Source organism: Gymnodraco acuticeps, unplaced genomic scaffold, assembly GCF_902827175.1.
Source record: "Gymnodraco acuticeps unplaced genomic scaffold, fGymAcu1.1, whole genome shotgun sequence".
NCBI lineage: Eukaryota > Metazoa > Chordata > Actinopteri > Perciformes > Bathydraconidae > Gymnodraco > Gymnodraco acuticeps.
The window spans coordinates 227,342-244,960 of NW_022991116.1; the positions used below are offsets into that span (position 1 = coordinate 227,342).

The following is a 17,619-nucleotide window of genomic DNA, read 5'->3' on the forward strand; positions in this document are numbered from 1 at the left end:
GTGTCTTATCCCTTTAATGGGACATATACATATTTTTGAAAATGTATTGATTGCTATTTTTGACACCCATATTAGACCCTTGTAAGAGCAATATTTCACCCATATTTCACCATAAGTAAACTGATATTACTCCCATATTAGGCTGTTATTACACCTATTCCAGATGAATACACCCATGTTACACCTGCATTACATCCATGTAACACCAATATTACACATTGCCTGCCAATAGGTTAGGATAATAAACGTAAGTGGTTAATACTAGTGACATGAATGAATCTACATTATGTGTGATGTGGGTAGTGTTGGGAAGCTCCAGCAGGGATCACTGCTCTCTGGGCAGAGCATGGCAGATCCTCCTGACAGCACGGCTAGAGTCCAGCAGGAGATAGAGACCCTGCGTCTGGAGCTAGAGGGGGACAGAGAGCTGCTGCAGCTGCACGTCGGCCTCCTCGTCCAGCAGAACCTCTCGCTGGCTGAAAGCACCCGGGAACAGCTGGACCTGTGAGAGGGTTTGATCCTGACAGACAGCATGACGTGTGCTGTGAACCCCTTTCCATCGTTCAAGCTGTGTGTTTCTGACCTTTAGTCATGAGCAGAGGTTGCGCTAGACTTTTTCACTGCCCGTCATTTTGACGGACAGGATCGGACATTCCCGGGGGGGGGGGGGGGAGGAGAGAGAGAGAGAGAAAAAAAAAAACTGTCAACCGGGGAGGGGGGGGGGAAGAGCACAGTCGTGAACCGTCAACGGGGGGGCGGGGCGCACGCTTGTGAACTGTTAGCGTCGTGTTATGCATGCCCACTGCACCTCGCGGGAGCGTGCACAGCGTAAAGCCAAAACTCACAGACATTTCAATGATCTGTACGGCAAAGTTGGGTTTGGAAACGGTATGATTTCCTTTTTGGCAGGCATGCTTAACACCGGAGCCTCGCTGCGGGGAAACTTTGGCTCTGTTCCGAGTTTGTTCTAATCCAAAATGACGGACTGCTTTCAGATTTTTCCGTCATTGTTAAAAGAAATCCGTCATAGACGGAAAATATTCGGTTAACGCGACCTCTGGTCATGAGTCTCTTTTTTTGGGTGCTGTTCCTCACGATGTGTGATTATCCAACGCCCGGCCAGCAGAGATGATGTAATGGATCAAATCCAGCTGTTAATTCCTTTCGAACAAGTCATGACATAATTGTTTTCCCATCTCCTTCCAGGTTGGCGAAAGAGCTGCAGGAGAAGAACAGTCTGATCCAGAGTCTGCAGAGCCAGGTCAGAGGTCGAAGTCCCAGCAGCCACCAGGGCTCTCACTCTGACCTGTTCCACTCAGACAGAACCTCCTCCTGCCACAGCAGCCCGACTCCACCCAGTGGCAGTCGCTCCCAAAGTAAGCATGAAGATAATGTTCAGACAAGCTGCAGATGTAAATCTCAAACATACTCGTCATTCAATTCTTTATTTCTGATTACAGTCAGAAGCCAAGATTAACTCGGTTACTTCCCTTCATCTTTTTTCATCCTTTTAAATACATATTAGTTTAAACCTTCTAACCAATTTCAGTTCTGTATTTATGTATTTATGTATTTATTAGTGTATAGTACATTTTAGGGGGATTTTAATTTTCACATTTTTGTTATGTCAATGATTAGCACGACATTGATTTGACCAACAACAAAAGCTCTAGTGGGAACCACTACTTTAATGTAAAGCTATATATATATATATATATATATAATAGAATTCATGATTTAATCCTGTAATTGTAATGAGATAAAGAATTGGGGTTTGATTGTCTGTTTTTTTGTCCTCAAAGATCTGCACTTCTGTATTTCGGATACAAAGTTATTTTAGACTTACAGGAGCTGAAATTGAACTTAGAAAAAGCTCACTCCTGCCAGCATGGATGCCATACAGAGCCAACATAATTGAAAGTTTAAAAATCCAAAATTCTCCCGAATGATGCTTCGGGGTTAAAAATAAATATTTTACAATTTATTGTAATTATTGAAATGACCTGACTCCTTGTCCACAGCCCCTCTTTTCTAGTCTCAGCCTGTAATGGCACTTCTTTTCCACTCAGATCCTTTGTGGTGCAGTGAAGCATCCCGCCCCACAAAGGCAGAGCCGGTGTCCAGTTTCAATCCACTTAAAGTTGCATTATTCAGTGCCACCTATCCGGTTCAATCCTCAAACTGTGTTTCCCCTATGCGAGAAGTCTCAGAGGGTCTTTGTTCTGCTAACATGGAGTATAATAAGAAGATGACATTTTGGTTTAAGAGCACATATAGAAGGTGCAACATTACTCTTTATTCATTTTTGGATTTAATAAGGAATGATATGGGGGGCCAGAAAGGGCTTTCCCATACCTATGTAAAAAAAAAAAGACACACAGAAAGAAATTACCATCTATTTTTAAGTTGTAATTATGAATTGACCACCTCTATGTGTTTAGGCCAGAGGCAGCTCTCTGATTGGACGGGAGCAGCTGTTGTAGGCGGAGCTCAGGAGGACTCTGTCAGCAGACTGCAGGGCCTGCACCGGGAGAACGTGCGACTGCAGGATCGGCTGAGGGGCAGCGAGGATCTGAACGCCACGCTGCGCAGTGAACTGGACCTGCATCGCTCCATCATGGCCCAGAGCAGCTCCCACCACCAGGAGCCGGATCAGAGCCGGGAGCCGGATCAGAGCCGGGAGCCGGATCACAGCCGGGAGCCGGATCACAGCCAGGAGCGGGATCACAGCCGGGAGCCGGATCAGAGCCGGGAGCCGGATCACAGCCAGGAGCGGGATCACAGCCGGGAGCCGGATCACAGCCAGGAGCGGGATCACAGCCAGGAGCCGGATCACAGCCGGGAGCCGGATCACAGCCGGGAGCGGGACGGGTCAGGACCGCAGGCAGACCATAAACCAGGAGAAGACCTGGGCTCACAGAGGAACGCTGCTGATCAGCCTCGCACCATGAATTCAGGTAAACATGGGGTCATGTCAGAAAGTTAGACTTTCTATTTTCTTATAATTATTCATTTACACAACCATAGTGGGGTCAAATTCAAAAGCAACACTTTTTTTTTTGTTGTCTTTGTCACAGTGTGTCAGCTTATGATATTTAAAAACAAATTGTGTTTTGGGCTTTGTAGTTTCATGGTTTTGTAACATCTTGGGATTTGGTTGTTATTAAACGTGCATAATTATAATACTGGATATAATACTTTCCCTTCACTTGAGTTTTAAAAACAAATGAATGATATCATTGGTGGAAGAGATTCTAAAGCCTGTATATTAAATGCATGTTTACCAGAAAGTCAGGATAAGTTGGGCTAAAAACAAGCATTTGACTAGTTTGGTCTCCTTTTCAACCGGGGCCCTGCAAAAGTAATCATATACCCGCTATGCTACGAGTGAAGATAGGCACCACTACAAGATGAATACATGACTGTTGTTGTTACCATCTTGACTGTAAGGGAGCCAGGAGGGACAATTAAGTGAGATTCAACCTTTCGTGGTGCCAATGAGTGACTTTTTTAACCACGCCTTTCTCTCATATTGTAGTTTATGTGAGTGCAATACTTCATCTCTTTTAATCCAGCTGTGTGCATGTGTGTGTCAGACCTGCTGGCAGAGCATCTTCAGGAGATCCGCGCACTGCGGCAGCGTCTGGAGGAGAGCATCCGCACCAACGACCGCCTCAGGGAGCAGCTGGAGAAGAGACTGGCAGAGGTGGAGAAAGACCCAGGTAACCACACCTCAAATCACCTGATGCGTTTCATTCTCTATGTCTGTCATGAGGGTTTGTCTCTAATCACAAAAGGACTTCTTTGTTGACTGATGTGTGTGTGCCCGTGTTTAGCAGCCACCAACATCTTCATCCACGGCAACGAGGAGCAGGGTCAGCTGGCCAATGAGGTGCGCTTCCTCTGGGGACAAAACCAAACCCTGAAAGACCAGCTCAGCCTGGGCTCACGAGGTAAAACACACCTTGTTCACTTTAACCTATAACACATCTTTTCAGTTAATAGAACAGTTGACTTGGAGAGATGATTGTTTCCCTGATGTTGTTGTTATTTTCCTTTATCTAACATGTACACATACAGTATATGTCGCTAATAGGTGCTTAAAGCTAACTCAAACTTAATCTTTCACTAATATAGAAGTGTTTTAATTCCTTCAGACAAGCAGAAGGAGAATGAGAAGCTACGGGAGACTCTGGCCAGGCGCACGGCCAAACTGGAGCAGAGCAGGAGGGAGTGTGAGGCTCTGAGGCAGGAAACCAGCCGCCTGCAGGAGAGGCTGGAGCTCAGCAGCCAGGAGAACTCCCAGCTGCAGGAGTCCCTGCACTTCAGCAAGGAGGAGCTGCACAGGTACACTCACACACACTTCTAAATGTCTCCTAGCAGCATCTATTGTCCCGACTGCCCTTCATGCAACCTGAAGCTACACAAAGCTACTAATTAGCATTGTAAAGAGTCATTACTATTATCACTATTCCATACTATCTGTACGACAGGGAAACAGGATAGTGTATCATTTGTTGGCTTATCCATCGACACACACGGATCATCTGATGCTATAAAGACGGTCTGTGACCTCATGGCCCGGGTCCTACTGACACAGATGAGTGAGGCTGAAACACGAAACCTGGTTTACTGTCGGATCACTTCTCCTCTCCCTTTCCCTACCTCCTTTTTATTGTTTGTTACGTGTACTATATAATCGTTTGTGTGCGCTTCCAGGTTTCAGTGTGAAGTAAAGCTCCAGAGGCAGCAGCTGTCTGACTCTCAGCACCTCCTTCAGTCACTACGAGTAGAGCTGCAAGTTTACGAAAAGATCAAGACTGAAGATCGTAAACACAACGGTAAAGCAATTTCATACATCTTGAAAGAACCTATTGTCACGGGATGCAGTTTAAACTTTAACACGGTCAGACAAACTAAAACTAGAAATCTTCTAAATGTAAAAGATTTGTTTTAATCTTTCAAGCCCTCATCAAAGTTTGTAGCCTTACTCAGACTTTAGACTCTATGAAACGATATCAAAATGTACATGAAGTTCAGGCGTTCTCACATAGAGATGAAATACATGTCTTCTTTGTTTTAGTTTTTTGAAGATAGTCTGGTAATAGACACATCTTGAAGAAAACAACGTGCCTACATTATTTTCTTTTTTTAAGAGTCACAGAAAGTTAAGAGAGTGCAGTGAAACTGTATGAAGTGGATCTCTGTGGTGTTTTGCTTCCTTTCTGAACCTTTCCCTGTTCTCACAGCTGAACGCAGTGAGGGGTCCCAGGAGCCCGCCCCCCTCCCGCCCTCCGGCTCGCTGGACCTGAGCGAGCTGCTGCTGGAGATCAGACACCTGCGTCTGCAGCTGGAGAGGAGCATCCAGACCAACACCGCCCTGAGACAGAGGCTGGAGGAGCAGCTGCTCCGAGGACCCCACCGCTCTGAAACCATCAACATCAACTACCTGCTGTCCTCCCCAGGTAAACACAGGGCACACACCCACGTGCTGGTCACGTGTGATATGATATGTAGGAGCCATTTATGTTCATTGCTGGCATTTTTATTTTGCTTGGATGCAATTAAATGCAATATTATTTTTGAACACTTGGTGGTGGGGGTTAGCTGCCCTATAAATAGGGTCATAGGTCACAGGAGAGAGGACAGGAAACAGGAAGAGGGAGAGCGTACTATTCTAACATGAGGCGGCAGATGCTAAACGGCTACAACAACTAACTGGCAGATTCAACCTTTGGTATTGAACTGTCTTTCAGAACCAGACATGTACCTGTCTGTCTGCGTATAGATCCCTCTCACCCCTCAGCAGGGTGATATAGGACCAGACATGTACCTGTCTGTCTGCCTATAGATCCCTCTCACCCCTCAGCAGGGTGATATAGGACCAGACATGTACCTGTCTGTCTGCGTATAGATCCCTCTCACCACTCAGCAGGGTGATATAGGACCAGACATGTACCTGTCTGTCTGCGTATAGATCCCTCTCACCCCTCAGCAGGGTGATATAGGACCAGACATGTACCTGTCTGTCTGCGTATAGATCCCTCTCACCCCTCAGCAGGGTGATATAGGACCAGACATGTACCTGTCTGTCTGCGTATAGATCCCTCTCACCCCTCAGCAGGGTGATATAGGACCAGACATGTACCTGCCTGTCTGCGTATAGATCCCTCTCACCCCTCAGCAGGGTGATATAGGACCAGACATGTACCTGCCTGTCTGCCTATAGATCCCTCTCACCCCTCAGCAGGGTGATATAGGACCAGACATGTACCTGTCTGTCTGCGTATAGATCCCTCTCACCCCTCAGCAGGGTGATATAGGACCAGACATGTACCTGTCTGTCTGCGTATAGATCCCTCTCACCCCTCAGCAGGGTGATATAGGACCAGACATGTACCTGTCTGTCTGCGTATAGATCCCTCTCACCCCTCAGCAGGGTGATATAGGACCAGACATGTACCTGCCTGTCTGCGTATAGATCCCTCTCACCCCTCAGCAGGGTGATATAGGACCAGACATGTACCTGCCTGTCTGCCTATAGATCCCTCTCACCCCTCAGCAGGGTGATATAGGACCAGACATGTACCTGTCTGTCTGCGTATAGATCCCTCTCACCCCTCAGCAGGGTGATATAGGACCAGACATGTACCTGTCTGTCTGCGTATAGATCCCTCTCACCCCTCAGCAGGGTGATATAGGACCAGACATGTACCTGTCTGTCTGCGTATAGATCCCTCTCACCCCTCAGCAGGGTGATATAGGACCAGACATGTACCTGTCTGTCTGCGTATAGATCCCTCTCACCCCTCAGCAGGGTGATATAGGACCAGACACGTACCTGTCTGTCTGCGTATAGATCCCTCTCACCCCTCAGCAGGGTGATATAGGACCAGACATGTACCTGTCTGTCTGCGTATAGATCCCTCTCACCCCTCAGCAGGGTGATATAGGACCAGACATGTACCTGTCTGTCTGCGTATAGATCCCTCTCACCCCTCAGCAGGGTGATATAGGACATTGGCCCTCTTAAATTGCCATTACAGTATACAGAGGCATAAAGACACTGGTATTCTTTCCTCTCAGATGAAGGAGGCAGGTCACCAGGTCGTGATGGCTGCGATCCTCTCCGTCACTCATTTCAGAGTCACAACGAACACACCAGTGTCCTCCATGGTGAGAACAACAATGATGTTATCATTATAATAACAGTAGATAAAGCTGGTGTCGCTCTCATGTCGTCACAACTGACAGTGTTTTCAAACATGTTTTCAGAAGAGAAACGTGGCTCTCACTCGGAGGTGGAGGGGGGCTCGTTCAGCAGCAGCTCTGGGGACAGCGCTCCCGCTCGCCTGGTGCCCGGCCACCGCATGTGGGCCAATCGTAGCGGCCGCCATATTCTGGGTCTTATTGAGGACTACAACGCCCTCCGTAAGCAGATCTCAGAGGGACGGAAGCTGTCGCGCAGCATGGACGCACACCTGCAGGAGAGCCTGCACACACTCACACAGCAGGGCTCCGACAACAAGGTACACACCAAGTATCATGTTTGGAGATGTTTTATTCGCACTTTGTGATATGATACTATACCAGTGGTATCTGAGCTGGTCCCCGTTCTATAAGTACCCCCTCACTCCTCTGTGATCATTCACCTACATGTTTTCTTGTATTAAACCCTTTGTAATCATATTCAACCCAACTGCTCCTAAAAGAAAATACCTTTAAACTTGACCTTTACTATTGTCTCACCTAGTATGCTACATTTGAACAATCTATTATAGGGCCATATCTTTACAAAACATGTCTCTGAAGTGTTCTGCTCAAAATACCAGATCACCCATTGTAGCATGCCTCATACGCCTCTATTTCAGCCCTGTTACTAAAGTTCTGATTCTGGGTCTGGCCCTTTAAATGTAACTGAGCTGCTGCTGGCCACGCCCCTTTGGAGCTGCTGCTGGCCACGCCCCCTTGGAGCTTCATCAAGGACAGTATATTTTATATCTGTGCATTTTGCATAAAAGGTGACCTTTAAGACTCACGAGGAAATTGGAGGGCTACTTTTTTGATATAATCTTCCTACAAATAAGAACATTATTTGTACTTATTACTGTTTCCAATGGGCGTCACGTTGTTTTGAAAAGTGGTGGGGGCACATTGTTCAGATAGAAATCAAACTGTATTGCGTGCCCCCTTATTTTTGTACACCCTAGTTTCCTATGTGTAAGCAACACCTGTAGACACAGGACGTACAGCCAGGCTACAGACGCTGTGGCAGGAACATTATATGTGGCGGGAGGGGGGGAATTATTGAGGAAGCCAATAAAGATTTTTTTGAATGTTACCATGTAGCATTCTGGTACTCTGAGAATAAATCAAGCAAAAAGACACAGAGCAGAAACACTGCTGAGAAGGTTCCCTGTCCTGGCGCTCTGCTGGCACAGAAACATTTCTCCCAGCAAAGTGATCAGAAGTCGTAAATGCACTCTGAATGTTGCATTTCATTTACCATCCTGAAAACTTCACGGAAATCCTGCAGCATGCCCCCCCGCGGCAGCTTCTCTCACGGAGGAGAGGAGACCCCTGGTATTTAAAAACAAATATTATTATTCATATAAGACGAGAGTTATTTATTGATTTAGCTATTTTTAGAACGCACCCTGCAGATGACCAGGTGCCCGCGTCATACATACTACTTTAATTTGTCATATGCTCAAAGAATGAGTAAAGAATAGTCATAGTAAATTACAACTTTTTGTTTTGAGACAAATGTTAATACTGTATCCTTGCAGCTTGCACAAATGATACATTAAGAGTCATACTCCTAAATGCCATGTTGTGTCCTCCTCCACAGGTCGAACAGCAGCATCTGGAGAGTTTCTCGGGCAGCGTGAACACCATGCTGCATGTGATGGAGGAGGCGGGACGGATGCTCAAACTGGTGTGGAGGGTCTCTCTGCCAGCAGGGGGCGGGGGCAACAACCAGCAGGTAGATGTCCACACACACATAAACTGCCTCTAATCAAGTCACTTAGGAATCATCTACGCAACGACAACCCTAATCTTTTAATCCTTGGTGTCAGGATGAGCTTCTGAAGAGCGAGATATCCAGGCTGAAGAGCAGGCTGTCCCAGCAGGAGAGGATGCTGAGCGGAGCGGTGAAGCGCCTCCGAACAACCAACCAGCTCAAAGAGGGGATGGAGCGAGTCATCATCGATCAGCGTGAGATTACCTTTAAGATGATCTGCTTTGACTTAGACAGTTCCTCTGCTGTGTACCAAGTCAGCAGCTGTCTGATTGTGAGGATCTGCTACTGCTTCTTTCTTTTATATATCTGAATATCCCTTTGTTCTTTACAATTTCCTTTTGACAATTTTCTCTAACTTTTGCTGACTAAATTATAAATAACAAAAATGATCTGAAAATAATTGATAATGAAGATATAATAATCCGTTGAAGCTCTTTCTACGTGTTTTAAAATAACTAGGCTATGTATTTGTTTTTAATGTGAATGATTTCCCCCCTCTAGTGTATCTAACCCACGGAGTGTTGAAGAAAGCCAGAGGAAATTTAGAGGTGAGTTTAGCAACAAGTTATTACATGTCAAACTAATGTTCTGGTCCTCAGTAGTACATTCTGCTCCAGTGAATCCTTCTTCTTTCCCTTCTCTACTTGAAATGATGATAGACAAATTACTGCTCCCTAATTGGGCTGAAAGGCCTGTCTGGAGGGCCAGACGGAGGTCAGTGTGGTTGAGCTGCAGGCTTTGAGAGTGATGCATGAGACCCTTTTTAGTTGGTATTATCTATTGCATGAAACAAGCACCAACATATGAATTCACAATAAGCTACTCAGATTTCCTCATTTGTGTTATGTGTTCTTTTTTTGTGAGACCCTCAATCGTGGGCTGGCTCTCTTATTTACCGGTCCACGTACTTTGCGAACCTCTAGTAAAGTATACGATTAAAATATCCTTGAAAGTCAGTGTAGCATGTCAGAAAAATGTAACTAAAAATGCCTAAAAAAAGAGTCATGTCACAGTATTTTCAAAAGGTCAGGGTAAAAGAAGTCATTAAAGTACAGTACAATTCACTAATTCTTTTACAGTGTGTCTTAAAAAGTCGAAAATCGAAGAAAAAAAAAATATTTAAAAAAGTCATAGTAAATCAAGTTTTATTTATATAGCACATTTATAAACGATGTTTGGTGGAGCCAAAGTGCTGTACATAAAATAAAAATAGCCGACAGTAGAGACACTTTACAGCAAATACAACAGCACAGATTGTTCAGAATATCAGTATGAGAAAAACGACACCCTCTGTCCTTAGACCCTCTGTCCTTAGACCCTCTGTCCTTAGACCCGCTGTCCTTAAACCCTCTATCCTTAGACCCTCTGTCCTTAGACCCTCACATCGTACAAGGAAAAACTTCCAGAGAAACCCCACAGTTTAAGGGGAACATGGGAGAAACCTCAGGGAGAGCAACAGAGGAGGGATCCCTCTCCCAGGACGGACAGACGTGCAATAGATGCCGTGTGTAAATCCAAGAGATAATACATTTTACAGCATATAGACCGAATGTTAGGAAATGCATGTGTCTGTAATAAGAAGATGAATCCACGAGGATGTCAGCTACAATCCTGTGGAAGCCATCAGGGAAGCAGCATGACGAGACCCAAGGCAGGACTGCAGAGACAGGTTCAGCCACGACCCGAAGTCCACGACTTAATCCAGAACTCAGGATAGAGGATCCAAGACACAGGACTACAGCAAGAGGATCAGCCTCGACTCCGGATCCCGGCGTAGATATAGATACAAAACAAGAAAAAACATTTGGCTGGGTTAATCGGAACAAGAGAATACACAGACACAGACAGAGAGGGGAAAGGTCATTGGATAAAAGTTATTCTTGATAACCCTCTAGAAAGATCTCATGAACTTCCCCACTCAATCTATCAAGACCCGAGCAGTTCTATTAGATATAGGATAAGAAACAGAGATAGGGAGCACAACAACCTATCTCTTCGTCAGATGCACTCCCCCGCTTATCTAAGCGACTCTGTACCCCGTTACCCTCTACAAGGCCATAGACCAGCAGAGGGGCCGTTACCCTCTACAAGGCCATAGACCAGCAGAGGGACCGTTACCTTCTACAAGACCATAGACCAGCAGAGGGACCGTTACCCTCTACAAGGCCATAGACCAGCAGAGGGACCGTTACCTTCTACAAGACCATAGACCAGCAGAGGGACCGTTACCCTCTACAAGGCCATAGACCAGCAGAGGGAAAATGGGGGGTGGGTAAGGGTAAGGGTTTTTAAGAATAAACCGCAAGGGTCTAAAGGGAAAAAATATGAAATATAAGGTACTATATTTTAAGTAATCCTATCTACTATTCCTATATTCGAATAATGTATAAACTATTTTAAAAATACTTGATGAAATCCTATGTTATGTTATACATATTAAAATAAAGAACTAAATGAATAAATAACTAAATAAATGAATAAACAAAAGCCAGAGAGAAAAAGTGAGTTTTAAGTGTTGATTTAAAAACCCCCAGGGTCTGGGCCGACCTCACATGGAGGGGCAAAGTATTCCAGAGCCTAGGGCCAGCCGCTGCGAAAGCTCGATGCCCTCGGGTTTTAATTCTGGTCTTAGGCACTATCAGCAGCAGCTGATCAGCCGACCTTAAGGCTCTGCCTGGGGTGTAGCGATGGAGGAGTTCGGCTACATAGGCAGGAGCCAGCCCATTTAGGGCTTTGAAAACAATATATATAATATTATAGTATGTCGAAAACATCAGAAAATACATTATAGTACGTCAACAAAAGTAATAGTATAATGTTGAAAATAACAGAGAAAATGCATGTGTCTGCAAGCAGTTTTAAAATGTTTGTTTCGTTGATGTTGCGAGCAACACGTTTTGTTTCTACCTTGCATGTCTGTGGCTAAATATTTCAAACCACTGTTAGTGCCTGCCTGATCTCGCTCTGATTCAACTCTCCTCCTCTGTTTCAGGAGGTCCCAGTGAATGGCCAGTAGGGGGCGCTGCAGGCCCACACTCTGAGTCCTCAGAGGAGCACAGTAGTGACGCCTCTGTACACTGCAGCTACTAAACCTGCTCTTATGACGCAGCTTCCTGCCTTTCTGCCCTGCTGTCAAACTGGCACCTTATCTCCTCGAGCAAAGCCTTTTTGTACTTTCACAGGATTGACCTATAGATTTATTTTAGGTACTGAAGTTGTAAAATGTTTTTAAAAGAGAAATCCACTTTGTAAATAGTCATTCCTGCAAGTTAAATATGTGTTTTCTTTTATATGATGCATATAGAACATGAAAGTGTATTTTATTACTGACTTGTTGTTTCTATCGGCCAGTGTGTATAGGATGGTTTGAAACGTGTGTTCAAGGAATTATGTGCAAGTAAAGAAAATAATGGAATGAAACAGTTGTGGTACAAAAGTCCCTTTATTAGCATGTTTGTTTTTTAAATACAAATCTTAGTAGCTGCTTCAAAATGTGTTCATGGATAGAAAAGTAGAGGATAAGAAAAAGAAAGTTGACAGAATAAGCTTTCCTTCTACGATTAGTCGTCAAACACGAGGAGATGATATGAAAGGTGTCACTTTTGAAGAAACATGTCTGGTCATAGAGTGACCTATAAAACTAGGCCTTGGTAAGATAATGGCAGTCAGTGACTGATGTAGAAACACCTCGTTATAATACATGTTGGATTTTTCACAATCAGGCGGTAATTTTGGCAAAACGAAATGTTGAAATTATGGCTCCAATCTTTATTAAATATTACAACAACACACTCACTGCAGGTCAAAGTTGTGCTAGTTGAACTACGGCAATAACTGTACAGAAAAAAGGTTTTGTAATTCTACTGCTGGAGGGGAGTCTATCTCTGCACGAGTCTTACGAAGGCCTGCACCAGCTGGATGAAGGGCTCCTGGCCCTCGTGGCTGGCTTTAGAGCCCGGGGTGGGGGGCTTGTTCTGGGTGGAGGGGAGCATGCCACTGGCTGGAGACGACGGAGAGCCCCTGCGGAAATGGCGGGAAAGACTTGAAAGAAGAGTGCTCTGGAAGTGGAGAAAAGAGAGAAGTAGAATATATTCAGGTTAAAGTTGGTTTCATTTGACATACAAAGAGAATCAAAGAGAAAACACATTTTTCTTCATCTAATTTATATTTCATTATTTCAATCAATATTTACACCTTAAACTGAAAACTCGGATCACAACATACAAAGAGAAACAATATGACTTTATTTGATTCTATTAATGAAATGATTTAGAGCAGGGGTTTTCAAAGTGTGGGAAGGTGAGCCTCCCCTCAGAGAACATAAGAACAGCCGCGCCCCCCCTCCCAATCATTATTGTTATTGTTGCTATAATTGCATTTCAAAGCGGTCCAGTAAGAGAACATGTCATTAAATGCTCAGTTTCGCTGTCTACCTTCTGCCATTTGAAATGACTCCGACTGTTTGTCTCGTCTCTGTGTGTGTTTGAATCTATCGTGCTGACTGGACCCATTTGATTGGCTGAGTAGCGTCACCTCCTTAAAACATTAAACAATAATCTTTATGTTTTTAACATTTTCAACATCTTGGATAAATCCTTATATGCTCCCGGCAACACACTGAACGTCAACGCTGCCTCCTTTAGTGGGAACAATGAGTCTGCGTCTTTGACAGGCGGATGATGCAGGATGCAATGTAGACAGGAATAAACGCAGAGCATCCTCTGGCTGCAGCCTTGACCGGTACTTGCTTTTGATCAAAGTCAATGCGGAAAAGCCGCACTCACACAGGTGGACGGAGGTGAAGGGAATGAGCACTTGTACAGCCTTTTTGGCGAGGTGGGGGAACTCGGTCTCCACAGACAGCCAAAAGTGTGCAAGTGACGTTTTCTGCCAGACGCTGTCTCCTCTCTCACTTTAGGTAACTTCACTAGAAATCGATCCATGTTGCCGCTCGCATAAAGTTAGCTGAAGTTAACTAGCTCGATTCACTGTTTCTCGTTGTTTTCCCCCCGCTGCGCCTCCCCTGAAGCTCTCTGGCGCCCCCCAGGGGAGGCGCGCCCCCCAGGGGAGGCGCGCCTCACACTTTGAAAGCCGCTGATTTAGATCATTGTCAGTGAATGTCTCACCAGTTCCGAGCTGAGCTCCTGTTTGAGTCTCTGTTTGTCCCGGGGGGGGGTGGAGGGGTCTTTGAGGCAGCGCACAGCCTGAGAGATCAGCACGTAGAAACAGTTCTCCATGGTGAACATCAGCAACGACCTGAAGAAAAAAAGGTCCAATAGAAAGCAAAAGTTTAATGTTCATAAAATAGAACTTTAGAAGATTTAGATTTTTGGGGAAATAAAGCTTTCTCAAAAACTGACTCGAAGCCATTTTTTATTACATACTATAACGGTTTTTCCCTAATATTTCAAGCATACTAAGAAGTTTTTGTTCTGATATTTTCTACATTCTATACTATGACTTTATGACATATGACACAATGACTTTCTATGGCATATTATACTTTGTTATCTTTTAAAAAAATGTTCATGACCAAAGCTCCAGCTTCCATTTTGAATGCTGAACGTACTGCTAGCAAAAAGTATTTTCCAAATAATACTTTCAAGTAGAAGAAGGTTGATTTACTCACTTCAGAGCTTGGATCTCCTCAGATGAGGCCAGGGAGGCGATGCTCTGAGAAACTGGCTCTTTCTTCTTCTCTATCTATGAACAAACCACAAACGGTCAGATCTGCTGGAGCTTTCAGTGTGGCTGCAGGGGATCATGAATACAGCAAACATCTACCTCTCCCAACATGCTCAGGCCCACGTTGATGGTGGCCAGCAGGGTCCCAAACGAAGGGGCCACATCGGGGTCGAACGCTGGCGTGGTGAAGCTGAGCACGAACAGGGTCCGATACTCTGCCAGGTCCATGCTCTGACAGAACACAGGAACATTTCATTGGCTTTAACGCAGAAACATAAATGTCAAAATGTGGCACAGTTTCTTGCAATGCTGGTGAAAACACAAAGCTAGCTGTCAGGATGTAACAACACATCAGAGCTGCCGAGCAGGCTGACCTGGTCCAGCAGTATCTGGCAGCAGTCTGGAGTGAAGTGCTGCAGAATGGCCAGCGTTTTGCTGAGGATCTTCAGCAGACTGCACTGCACCGCCAGCAGGGCCTTCTGCTCCGCCTCCTCTCTCTCTCCTCCACCGGCCGCCTCTTTAGACGGGGTCTGGGGGGCCCGCTGTGTCCTGGGGAGGGGACCAGGGGGCAGCGCTTCACCATTTTTGGCCTGAAACATACCAAAGCAAACATGAAGCCTTTATAAAACACAGCAATTGTACTTGATTATTGGTGGAAGATATAGCAGCTAACAATCGCACAGTGTTATAAGGGTAGGATGCTGCAGGGTGTTCTATCACAGCGTTTCTGACCTGGAGGTAGTGGTGGAGCATCTTCTTGCTGTGCAGCAGGTAGGTGCAGGTCTGGCACAGATAGCACAGGTTCACCTGCAGGGGGAGACAGAGAGACGCTGAATACTGAGGCTGAGCTGTATGCGCTGCTGATGTGGAGGTTCTCTGTGGACTAACCTGAACGTCCCACAGCAGTTTGGGCAGATGGAACTGCCACTCCTTGCAGAAGCTGGAGAGCTGCAGCAGGAAGCCCACCGTGTGATCGGCCTCGTCCAGACAGGCCAGGCTCTGCACGGTGCGCACGGCGTTCAGACACTGGGGGGGGGGGGGGATGCTGTTATTAACAAGGAACACAACAGCAGCTAGATGTACAGCATACAACAGAACAGTTAACTTCACCTACAGAAATGCATAGCAGCTGTTTTTTCCTATCTGTCTTCAAATGTTTATTATAGTCTGCTCCCTTGATATAAAGTTTTCATATTGCTTAGAGAAAAATATAGTTTGTTGTCGTCATTGTTATGAAGTCAAATGAAAGGATTTTCAAATCAATGACCTGTTAACAAGTTAATACATGATCATTCATTTCAGTTCAAATCTGATTACTTTTAGTCTTTTATAATATCCTTTCAAATTGGAATTATAATTAAACTACTTGTTTAATAAGTTCATTGAACTTTTAGATACGGGATTTAGAAATGAAGGAGCCCTTTTCCACTATTCTCTTTATTTATACATGACATGACATCACACGTCACTTGTTAGACGCTTTCATCCAAAGCGACTTACATACTCAATATGGGGTGAAGTGTCTCAGGGACACAACGACATGCTGACTGCAGTGGGACTCCAACTTGCTATCCCCTGATTCAAAGTCCAGCACTCTACCCACTGAGCCACAGCCTCCCTTATTATTGCATAAATCAATGTATGCAATAAGCCATCCAGTCCTACCTGTAGAATGCGCTCTTGATGAACTCCTACGAAGTCCAGGGCTTCGTTGATGAAGTTGTAGCGCAGCGTCTTGAGCAGACTCTCCATCAGGGACATGCAGAGGCGGTAGACCCCCGGCCAGCAGGCCGAGTCCTGCGACTTCCTGGAGAAACTCTGCAGAGACATATAGTGTTATTTCATTAGTTCATGTTATGTCAGTATTTGAAAGCAATGCTATAATGTCATTTCTATTACCTGTGATGCTCCGTTTGAAGAGCCCTCGTAGACGCTGAGGAGGGGGAGGCAGATGGTCTGGATGATCCCTGCTCCAGCCACAGCTGCTGCCCCCTGCAGGAGGAATGGAGCAGCGTTCACATTTGACATCTTTAACAAATATGTTTACATAAACTAATAAGTATTGATTTGAAATACTACATCATTACTTTGATTGTTTTCTATTCACCTCCCAGACATAATATACAATAAGTGTTAAACACTTTTAATACTACAGTGTCCTGCTGTCATGGGACATTTCTGAGGCTTTCAAATATGAGAAGAAATACTTATGAGGCGTTTGTATCGAGAGAGCGAATGCACTTGAAGCTGAGAGCCAGAACCAGCTGATGCAGGTCAGAAGTATTTAGAGACAAACACCAGCCTTATCCTTTTCCCCTGACACAAGAGAAGTGTGTGTGTGTGTGTGTGTGTGTGTGTGTGTGTGTGTGTGTGTGTGTGTGCGCGTGCGTGCGTGTGTGTGTGTGTGCGTGTGTATGTTTGTGCGTGCGTGCGTGCGTGTGTGTGCGTGCGCGTGCGTGTGTGTGCGTGCGTGTGTGTGTGTGTGCGTGTGTGCGTGTGTGTGTGTGTGTACCTGAGGAGTGCGCGCCAGAGTGAGCAACAGGTGAAGGGCTGCCTCGCTGAAGTACAGGTTGTGTTTGGATCTCAGGCTGATCTCCACAGCGCTGAGCACAGAGGGGAGGACGGGAACCTTCCTCATCACAGAGACCCAGTGCTCACCGTCTTCATCGCTGCGACACAGCTCCTTCGCTAGGTGCAGCGCTAACACACACACCTGATACAAAGAGAGGAAAAACAATGACTCATGTTCACACTGCTGCTGCTGTATAATCTCATCATCAGACGCAGGAAGTTTCATTCCCCAACGGTTTCTACTCTATCACAGTAATGAAAGCAGATGTTTGCAAACAATGGTATGAAGGCATAATGAATACATTGATTGACCAAGACATAAATGATTTAGAAATATA

At 45.3% G+C, this 17,619-nt stretch overlaps 2 protein-coding genes across 2 annotated transcripts in view; one reads left to right on the forward strand and one right to left on the reverse strand.

Annotated features, from left to right (window-relative positions):
* Positions 1-12,445, forward strand: part of cdk5rap2 (CDK5 regulatory subunit associated protein 2) — a 49,223-nt gene extending 36,778 nt beyond the window's left edge. The window contains 14 exon segments of the mRNA XM_034237055.1: positions 1,207-1,376; positions 2,442-2,957; positions 3,597-3,722; positions 3,837-3,953; positions 4,158-4,347; positions 4,720-4,841; positions 5,250-5,465; positions 7,087-7,176; positions 7,276-7,529; positions 8,852-8,986; positions 9,081-9,219; positions 9,527-9,573; positions 9,685-9,739; positions 12,018-12,445. Coding sequence (XP_034092946.1) covers positions 1,207-1,376; positions 2,442-2,957; positions 3,597-3,722; positions 3,837-3,953; positions 4,158-4,347; positions 4,720-4,841; positions 5,250-5,465; positions 7,087-7,176; positions 7,276-7,529; positions 8,852-8,986; positions 9,081-9,219; positions 9,527-9,573; positions 9,685-9,739; positions 12,018-12,115 — 2,275 coding nt within the window. The 3' untranslated portion in view covers positions 12,116-12,445.
* A 3-nt stretch (positions 12,446-12,448) lies between these two features.
* Positions 12,449-17,619, reverse strand: part of nup188 (nucleoporin 188) — a 30,941-nt gene continuing 25,770 nt past the window's right edge. Inside the window, exons 34-43 of the mRNA XM_034237054.1 lie at positions 17,223-17,423; positions 16,610-16,702; positions 16,376-16,528; positions 15,599-15,736; positions 15,443-15,517; positions 15,085-15,300; positions 14,810-14,941; positions 14,655-14,728; positions 14,152-14,281; positions 12,449-13,083 (exon numbers count right to left, since the gene is read on the reverse strand). Coding sequence (XP_034092945.1) covers positions 12,904-13,083; positions 14,152-14,281; positions 14,655-14,728; positions 14,810-14,941; positions 15,085-15,300; positions 15,443-15,517; positions 15,599-15,736; positions 16,376-16,528; positions 16,610-16,702; positions 17,223-17,423 — 1,392 coding nt within the window. The 3' untranslated portion in view covers positions 12,449-12,903. The remainder of the gene's footprint in view (positions 13,084-14,151; positions 14,282-14,654; positions 14,729-14,809; positions 14,942-15,084; positions 15,301-15,442; positions 15,518-15,598; positions 15,737-16,375; positions 16,529-16,609; positions 16,703-17,222; positions 17,424-17,619) is intronic.